Source organism: Fusarium mangiferae (genome assembly GCF_900044065.1).
Source record: "Fusarium mangiferae strain MRC7560 genome assembly, contig: FMAN_scaffold002, whole genome shotgun sequence".
In the NCBI taxonomy this organism is placed as follows: Eukaryota; Fungi; Ascomycota; class Sordariomycetes; order Hypocreales; family Nectriaceae; genus Fusarium; species Fusarium mangiferae.
In genome coordinates, this window is record NW_024573922.1 from 2,932,618 (window position 1) to 2,941,734 (window position 9,117).

The window sequence follows — 9,117 nt, forward strand, 5'->3', positions numbered from 1 at the left end:
ACGGGTCTTTCGACCTCCTACAAGTTCTCCTAATTGCCTCTATAGACTCATTTGGTCTATAATCTGGGAATTACTTTTTTCAGGCTCTTGCGAGTATGCACTCCGTTGGTGGCCGATTACTTAGCATCCATCCCAAGTATTCATATGGCTCACTACTGAGTAGGCTCACCTCAGTCAAACTCTCACTTCGATATCATGAGATTCCATATGAGCTATCGATTCCTGAAATATCGTACTGTGTCATTCATTAATATGTGAAAACTTAAGGAGAAATGAAATAATCTATCGAAGAACTGATCATAAATGAGTCAATGGAGTCTCTTGGATCCTTCCAGCCACTGATCGCTGCGATACCGCACTAGGTAGCTTACAGTTCCATATCAAACCCCCACGAAAATTCCCATCAACCATAGCATCAACATCAATACAATCCTGAGTCGCCAAGATGATGAAGAAATTCGCTCGCGCCTACTCTTCGGCGTCAGCCACTCTTGGCTCAAATCCTGTTCCTCCTTCAAAGATTCAATACATTCCCACTTCAGGAAAATACCCCAAAGGCTTTGTCGCTTCAGGTGTTTTGGCTGGTGTCAAGCCCGGCAATACCAGCAAGCCCGACATCGCCCTCGTCACTTCTGATCGTCCCTGCGCCGCTGCTGGTGTCTTCACGAAGAACAAGTTCCAGGCTGCTCCTGTGACCTATAGCAGGAAACTTTTGCAGCAGAAGAAGAACGCGGGCCTGCGAAGTGTGGTTGTCAATTCCGGTAATGCGAATGCTGTCACCGGCACCGGAGGTCTTGAAGATGCTACCAGTATGGCCCGCACGACAGATCAGAGGGTTGGTGATGAGGACTCTACTATTGTGATGAGTACTGGAGTCATTGGTCAGAGGTTCGTTTGTTCGATTGGCCAAATTTGATGCTTCAATGGCTCACAATTAATCCAGGCTACCAATTCAGAAGATTCTCGACAAGATCCCCACAGCTGTTAGCAAGGCTGGTGGTTCTCACGAGAACTGGCTTGAATGTGCAAAGGCTATCTGTACCACAGACACTTTCCCTAAGCTCATGTCTCGATCCTTTGAGCTTCCTTCTTCTCCAGGTGTTGAGTATCGCATTGCTGGTATGACAAAGGGTGCAGGCATGATTGCTCCCAATATGGCGACTCTTCTTACCATCCTGGCTACCGATGCTCCTATCTCCCCTGCTGTCATGCCCAATGTTCTTCGACATGCTGTGGACCGGTCATTCAACTCCATCACCATTGATGGTGACACTTCTACCAATGATACTGTTGCTCTTCTTGCTAACGGTGCCGCTGGCGGAAAGGAGGTCACTTCTGAGCAGTCCCCTGACTACCAAGCCTTCCAGGAACTCCTCACCGAGTTCTCTATTGACTTGGCCAAGTATGTCGTCCGAGACGGTGAGGGTGCTACCAAGTTTGTTACTATCCGTGTTGTCGACAGTGCTTCTGAGGAGGCAGCCCGTGAGATTGGCCGATCCATCGCCAAATCCCCCCTCGTTAAGACTGCTCTGTACGGAAAGGATGCCAACTGGGGCCGTGTCCTTTGCGCCACCGGATATGCTCTCATTTCTCCTCCTGGTCAGCCTGTGAATGACGTTCCTGAGATTACTCCCGAGCGCACCAATGTCTCATTCATCCCGACCGATGGCTCGGCTGAGCTGAAGCTGCTCGTGGACGGTGAGCCCGAGCAGGTTGACGAGAAGCGAGCATCAGAGATTCTCGCCATGGAAGATCTTGAGATCGTTGTCAGGCTAGGTACAGGCGACAAGTCTGCTGTGCACTATACCTGCGACTTCAGCCATGACTATGTCACTATCAATGGTGACTATCGAACTTGAGGGCTGTCCAGAAGGGGTTGACGATTTTACCAAGAATATAGCCTGAATTGCATGTATACATGAGCCGACCTGTAAATTTTCATACGATCTTCATGATATTTGGTATGGATGCGTAGTGAATGCGGTATGCTGGCCCTTGAGGAGACATGCTTTCCAACGCATTGCAAATATTTCCGGAAACCTGCGATGTGACATAGATTGTATATTCACTTATCTCTCAAAACATGATTCCTGCATCCCTATCAATCGCAGGTGTAGTTCTAACCAAAATCAAGTCTTTATCCGGAACTCCTAAGCGACCGTTTCCTTACGCACTCAGAGTACCCTTGGTGCTAGGTACCTCACCCTCTTTACCAGGTATCCTTGTGGTAGCAGCCTTGATAGCAACAGCAAGAGCCTTGAAAGCACTCTCGGCTCGATGGTGGTCGTTGTCACCGTGAAGACAGTGAACATGCAGCGTAACGCGAGCACCCTGGGCAAAGCTCTGGAGACAATGAGGGACCATCTCGGTGCTAAGCTGGCCAAGCCACTCTCGCTTCAGACCGAGGTCGACAACACTGTAGGGACGGTTGGAAAGATCGATGACCGCGCGCGAGAGGGCCTCATCAAGCGGAGCGTAGGCGTAGCCGAAACGGGCGAGACCAGCGGGAGTGCCGAGAGCTTGGGCGAAAGCATAACCAAGGGCGATACAGACATCTTCGGCGGTGTGGTGGTCATCAACTAGATATCAAGTCAGTCATTTAACATCCCTCGGTGGCGGTTGAAGGGTCACGGACTGTGAAGATCACCCTTGCAGCTCAGAGCAAGACTCCATCCCGCATGCTTAGCTAGAGCATGAAGCATATGGTCAAGGAAACCAATTCCTGTATTGACGGCAATCTTCTGTGACTTGCTAGCTTGAGAAGCATGGCTATCTTCGTCGTTAAGAAGTCGGGAGTCAGTGTCTGGAGGGAAATCGCCGCCGTCAAGGTTAAGAGCAAGCTGAATCTTGGTCTCGTTCGTATCACGGGCGAGAGCAGCCCATCGAGTAGGTTGAGAAGAAGCCATTTCTGCGAGTAGATTGGTATAGTTGTACAATTGAATGTTTCAAGTAGGTAGTTGTAGACTTTTAAAACTTGACTGCATGACAGGCTCCTGTATCGGCGAGTGCCAAATTGATGGCTTCTGATACGCTATAAATTCAACCCCGCCAACTTTTTTATCGCCTCTGATGGAGGCAATGGCCGCTATAAGCTACCCCGCTGTTGCTGGAGCCACGCCCGCTGTGGCTTCTCAGAACGCCCTTCACACGCTAGGCTCTGGCGGAGGCGCGAACAACGGCCGGGCGGGCTTGCGGTGAGATTAGATTCAGGTCATTGTTGACTTTTGGTGGGATGTTGACTGACGTTATTCCAAACAAACCATCTCCATTCTCCAGCGTAACCCTATATCGCAACACGCCGAGCCGCACATAAAGCGAATACTTGATGGCCGGGCTCAGCACTCAATGAACTGCGAATAAATCGGGAATGGAGAATTTCTTGAGGGAATGGAGGCAAGATGCCCTCAACAAAGCGCAATATGAGTCGGCCATATTTATCGGCGACAAGCTACTTGCACTGACCAGTTCGTGATATACTGATATAAACAAACGTCTTTTCCATTGTCTAACATCATATCTCGATAGATGACGATCAAGACGCCTTCTGGCTGGCCCAAGTCCACTTCGCGACAGGAAACTACACACGCGCCCAAGCATTTCTCTCCAGCCAAGACCTGATCGCCAGGAACCCATCATGTCGCTATCTCGCCGGCCACTGCCTTATAAAACAGTCTCGCTTCGACGAAGCCCTTTCGATTCTCGGCGATCGTAACCCAACGCATCTTATAGCCAATGGCGCGAGCAACAAGCGCAAGACTCAGCCACGCCACGGACGACGTCGCGATCCAGCTGCTGAGGAGGAGGCTGCTAATAGGAGATATGAAGCTGCCATGTGTTTTCTGCGTGGTATCTGCTACGCTAAGCAGAATGCTTTTGATCGCGCAAAGGAGTGTTACAAAGACGCTGTGCGAATCGATGTCCAGTGCTTTGAGGCGTTTCAGCAGCTTATGAGCAATTCGCTATTGTCGCCTGACGAAGAATGGCAGTTCCTTGAGAGCTTGGACTTTGATTCCATTCATGTCTCTGGAGATGTGTCGTCTTCACAACAGGCTGCTGACTTTACTAAGATGCTCTACACAACGCGACTCTCCAAATACCGCAATCCTGCAGCTTTTGAGACAGCTTACGACTCTCTCTCGACACATTATCACCTTGCATCAAATCCAGACCTACAACTTGCTCGTGCGGATCTTCTCTATACGCAATGCCGGTACCGGGACGCTCTGAATATCACGAATGGAATCCTACAGGAAGACAAGTACAACTTCAGTGTGTACCCGGTCCATCTGGCCTGTTTGTTTGAGCTGAAAGAAAAGAATCTCCTTTTCTTGATTGCCCACGACCTGGCTGATAGTCATCCTGAAGAACCATGTTCGTGGCTCGCAGTTGGTATTTACTATTTTTCGATTGGCAAAATACCCGAGGCACGACGATATTTCAGCAAAGCGAGTATGATGGATGCACATTTTGGACCGGCATGGATTGGATTTGCACACACTTTTGCGGCCGAGGGCGAACACGACCAAGCCATTTCGGCCTACTCAACGGCAGCGAGATTGTTCATGGGAACACATTTACCCCAAGTGTTTTTGGGCATGCAAAATCATGCTTTGAACAACATGACGCTTGCGGAAGAGTTTTTGAAAACAGCCTATGGCCTTTGCAAGACGGACCCTTTACTCTTGAATGAAATGGGTATCGTGAAATATCACCAAGACAAACCCAAGGAGGCAGCACAGTACTTTACAGCAGCGCTTAAGATCGCTGATGATATGGATAGCGACCCTTCAGCCTGGTTGGCTGCGAGGACAAATCTTGGACACGCTTTCAGGCGGCTGAGGCACTTTAACCGAGCACTCGCCGAGTTTGACGAGGTGCTAAGACAGGGAGGCAAGGATGCGGCCATTTTCAGCGCGAAAGGGCTTATTCTCATGGAACAAAGCAAGCCTGAGGAGGCAGTGGTCGTTCTCCATGAAGCGCTGGCGATAAATCCCCAGGACAGTATCGCAACAGAGTTATTAAACAAAGCGCTGGAAGAGACGGCATTGATTGATGGCGCGGCAGAGTCTGAAGCTGAGGATCTCTTGGACTTTGAGCGCACGTTGGGACAACGGAAGCATGATGCAGCCGTTAAAGTCAACGGGGGTCGAAAAACACCGGGGAGACCGGAGAAGGGTAAGGGAAGATTGAGACGAACAAGACGAATGACGGTTTTGGAGGACGAGGACGCTTCGCCCGAGAAGGAGGGCAGTATGATGGAGATGAGCGATGATGAATAAGGATACCAGAGAGTAGACCCAGAAGGCATAGCAAGCATAGCATTGGGATGGGAAGATTATCGTATGATTGGGATAGGTCTAGGCGTTGGTGGTATGATATGCATTGGGGAACACGACATGGTTTGAGTTAGTGAGTGTGTGAGCATTCTCTGTCTCCTCCGTATGAGAAGCGGGCATGTTTTGATATTCTGTAACTATGTGATATCACTAATCAACTAGCACTGAATTATTTATTTCTATCTCGCACTCGGATCTCGCATAATATCCGCAAAATAAGCTCTCTGGTGGAGTAACCGGCACGTTAATCCATCCGGGGCGTCGCATCGGGGAACCAATAACGGGGTGCTTATTCAATCGAATCCCTGAAGCAATCATGGTCACTGGAAAGTCGGAGCTGAAAGAAGAGCGAGTGCTTCTGGCGTCTGAAAGTGGAAGTGGCTTGATGATATGACGCGGCGTAGAATGTATATAAGAACAAAGCATCGGGCGTCAGCTTATAAAATTGATATCTGATACTCTTCACTCTTTATTTACTTGATTAATATTGTAACCAAGAACGACGCATAAAATGTCACGATTCTTTCCTCATACTCCTTACGCAGAGGATCAACCTCTTGCACGAACAATACTCACAACACACGTTATCGTGCGAGCGATAACACTGAGCTCAATCATCGCGACGGGCATAACAACAACACGCCACTTGGTCCCCTTTCTCCGCCCCAAAACCCCAACCTTAGCATTCTTCCCACGCCTCATCCGCTCTGCATCAACAGGCGCAGTCGCAGCGGTTGGTGTGGGAGCTTTCATGACAATCGGCCGTATGAGAGGAAGAGAAGAAGTCGAGTGGCAGGATCGAAGCTGGAGATTACTCGAGAACCAAGGTCAGCTCGAGACTGATGACTGGACTGCTATAGGCGCTGGAGCTGGGGCTTTGATAGGGGCCAATGCTCTAAAGGGTTGGAGAGGTGCAGTTGGAGGACTGGGGCTGGGAAGTATGGGAGGAGCTTTGGCATGGATGGCTTGGAGATTTGGTGTGAATGGGGGCAAGTTTCCCAAGAAGGAGGAGGATTTGTAAATCGTATTGTCTTTTGTATACCCCATGTTTATCTAGATACTATCTATCTCTACAACTTTGCTTTGACTTGATCGATCTCTTCAATCTTCTGGAACTGATAGAAAAAATCCAGACTCTGAGGGTTCAACAACGTCCCGCTTGGCTTGACATTACTGCCCGAGATGATCTGCTTGACTGGAAGTTCGACCTTCTTTCCATTCACAGTTGTCTAAGCACCGTTAGTCTACAGAATATCACCAGTTGTGAAGGCAAGCACTTACCGGAATATCGGGCACCTCAAAGATATACTTGGGCACATGCCTCTTCGTCAACTCCTTGGCGATCCTTTCTCGAATGTTACTAGCGAGTTCAGCGTTGAACTTGACTCCTGGCTTCATCAACAGGAACAAAACAACACTCTCATCATGGTCATGAGGTCGACGCTGGCCTACGCAAAGACTCTCTGCGACCTCCTTTGCAAAGCTTCCCTCAAGCACAGCGTAGATGTCCGCACTTCCGAATCGAATTCCACTTGGATTCAAAACTCCATCTGAGCGGCCAAGAATATGAATATGGCCCGTTTGTGGGTGAACTGCTGCAAAGTCGCCTTGTGACCACACATTGGGGAATCGATCGAAGTATGCTGAAGTGTACTTCTTTCCTGGAGCCGGAGTTGTATCGTTCCAGAGGTAGAGAGGGACATTGGGGAATGCTGCAGTTCCGACCAAGTCTCCTGGTTCGCCATCAGGAACCGGCGAGATCGGTTTGTCGAGGTCCGCAGAAGATGGATAAATTGCCATTGGTGTTCCAATAACTCGTCCTGGACATCCACCAGCGTAGATGGGAGATAGAGGATTCTCCATGACAAAGCAGGCGGCCTCGGTAACGTCAGCAATAGCAAGCAGAGGCCGAATAGGAGACTCACAATATCTGTACCGCCTGAAAAGTTGGCCAACTTGATATTCGTTGGAAACGCCCCATCATAGAACCAGTCAAAGACCTGCTCCTTCAAGACCATTCCCGTACTCTGAACAGCCGTCAGACTACTCAGGTCTGCCTCTTTCTGAGGAACTATTCCTTCTTTCATAAGCTCGCCCAACCATCTTGGACTGATTCCTAAATTCGTGACACGCTGCTCCTCCACGATCCGTAACAGCACAGAACGGTCTGGCACAAAAGGCGAACCATCATAAAACACAGTCCGCCCACCAAAAGCAAGTCGAGTCACGCTAGCAAGATACATGATCCAGCCTGTAGTAGTGTACTGAAGCGCAACGTCCTTGGGAGTGATTTCGCGATGAAGAATAGCCTCCTTGGCCACTGAAACGAGAATCGGACCGACGCCGTGAACGATGGCCTTTGGTGTTCCTGTTGTTCCAGAGGAATAGTAGACTACCATTGGGTCTTGAAAGCCAACTCTTTCGATGGGCGGTGGAGTTGAGGGTGCGGATGAGAGGAAAGACTCAAGACCTTGTGTCTTGGGGATTTGAGAAGTATCGTGAGGAGAGTCGAAACGTTGAACGATGATAGCACCCTGGAAAGAAGGGCACTCTTTCATTCCTTCGACAACTCCCTTGATCTTATCGCGAAGATCGATGACTTTGCCATTGTAGAGAGCTCCATCATCGAAGAAGACAAACTATTCCAGGTCAGCATTGCTATAAGCTTGGTGATGTCAAAGAGCTCACCTTGGGGTCGATCTGAACAGTCCTCTGCAACAAGCCTCCAACACCCATATCAGTCGAGCTACTGCTAAATAGCCCTCCAAGCCAAGTCGTGGCCAGAAACACAACAAGTGTCTCAACAGCATGAGCACCAACCATGACGACTCTATCTCCCTTCTTGACACCTCTCTGCTTCAATGCACCCGCCAGCTTTCCTACTCTTCTCCTCAACTCTCCCCATGTAACATTCTTCACAGAGGAATTGCCCTCTCTCACTTCTGTGATAGCGACAGTATCATCTTCTTTGTGAAGCGTTGAGCGCTCGCCTGGTGCACCGCCTACAGCACCTGTCCAGAGGAGATTCTCAGCGTAGTTGATGCGAATACCAGGGAACCAAGCGGGAAGCTTTGTGATTGGGATTGATTCGTCTACGATGTATGAGTAGGAACCCTCGTGGATCCAGTTTTGAGAGGCCCAGAGCTGAGCGTAGAAGTCGCTGCGCTTAGAGACGGACCATTCATATAAGTCGTTGAATGTCTAATGATAGGGCGTGTTAGTTACTTGTGCCATGGTTCTTTCACATCTAAATCCACGTCATACCTTCAGACTAAGTCCATGTAATTTGTTTGCCTCTTGCATAAATGCCCACATCGCCGTGCTCTTGGGATTGGGGTGTTCCCAGACCTTTCGAGGTGTCTTTGTGAGATCCATTGTGATCTATTTTTCAGTCTTATGAAGGTTTCTTCTCAGAATCAGCTCAAATTATAAATGAAGACCAAGGATCGATCTACGGTGATTATAAGAGATTGCATTAAATACTCTAGAATAAATGTCCGAGGTAACTTGGCCGACGCGGGACGCCTCTGCCGTGCTCTATCGTGCGGGGTTCCGTCCCCGACATACATGTTCGTCCTCTCAGCTATGACCCAACTAGTTTAACTCGGACTGAGATAGGCTGTGAAACTTTGTCGATCTCGTCTATACCTGCATGGCAATGGAAGCTAATAAGGTCCTGTTCCGAGCCGAGGCTTGTGGGGAACCCTGTACCTCTATCACCATCTTTGGTTGGCTGGTGTTGAGGTTCAACATCACCATTGCACATACTCACCATCATGCC

The 9,117-nt window shown here is 49.2% G+C and overlaps 5 protein-coding genes across 5 annotated transcripts; 3 read left to right on the forward strand and 2 right to left on the reverse strand.

Annotated features, from left to right (window-relative positions):
* Positions 1–445: 445 nt before the first annotated feature.
* FMAN_05728 (putative glutamate N-acetyltransferase precursor) lies at positions 446–1,859 on the forward strand (the record flags this gene model as incomplete). Its single annotated transcript, XM_041827581.1, has 2 exons — positions 446–888; positions 944–1,859. The coding sequence occupies 2 exons, from the start codon at positions 446–448 to the stop codon at positions 1,857–1,859; spliced, it is 1,359 nt and encodes a 452-aa protein (XP_041678530.1).
* A 307-nt stretch (positions 1,860–2,166) lies between these two features.
* FMAN_05727 (putative imidazoleglycerol-phosphate dehydratase) lies at positions 2,167–2,906 on the reverse strand (the record flags this gene model as incomplete). Its single annotated transcript, XM_041827582.1, has 2 exons — positions 2,167–2,579; positions 2,636–2,906. The coding sequence occupies 2 exons, from the start codon at positions 2,904–2,906 to the stop codon at positions 2,167–2,169; spliced, it is 684 nt and encodes a 227-aa protein (XP_041678531.1).
* Positions 2,907–3,367: 461 nt separating this feature from the next.
* Positions 3,368–5,279, forward strand: FMAN_05726 (uncharacterized protein; the record flags this gene model as incomplete). The annotated part of the gene is made up of 2 exons (XM_041827583.1): positions 3,368–3,464; positions 3,526–5,279. The coding sequence occupies 2 exons, from the start codon at positions 3,368–3,370 to the stop codon at positions 5,277–5,279; spliced, it is 1,851 nt and encodes a 616-aa protein (XP_041678532.1).
* A 568-nt stretch (positions 5,280–5,847) lies between these two features.
* FMAN_05725 (uncharacterized protein) lies at positions 5,848–6,357 on the forward strand (the record flags this gene model as incomplete). The annotated part of the gene is made up of 1 exon (XM_041827584.1): positions 5,848–6,357. The coding sequence occupies one exon, from the start codon at positions 5,848–5,850 to the stop codon at positions 6,355–6,357; it is 510 nt and encodes a 169-aa protein (XP_041678533.1).
* Positions 6,358–6,406: 49 nt separating this feature from the next.
* Positions 6,407–8,711, reverse strand: FMAN_05724 (uncharacterized protein; the record flags this gene model as incomplete). The annotated part of the gene is made up of 5 exons (XM_041827585.1): positions 6,407–6,565; positions 6,618–7,214; positions 7,262–7,975; positions 8,025–8,537; positions 8,601–8,711. 5 exons carry the CDS (start codon positions 8,709–8,711, stop codon positions 6,407–6,409), a joined length of 2,094 nt encoding a protein of 697 aa, XP_041678534.1.
* Between the last annotated feature and the right edge of the window lie 406 nt (positions 8,712–9,117).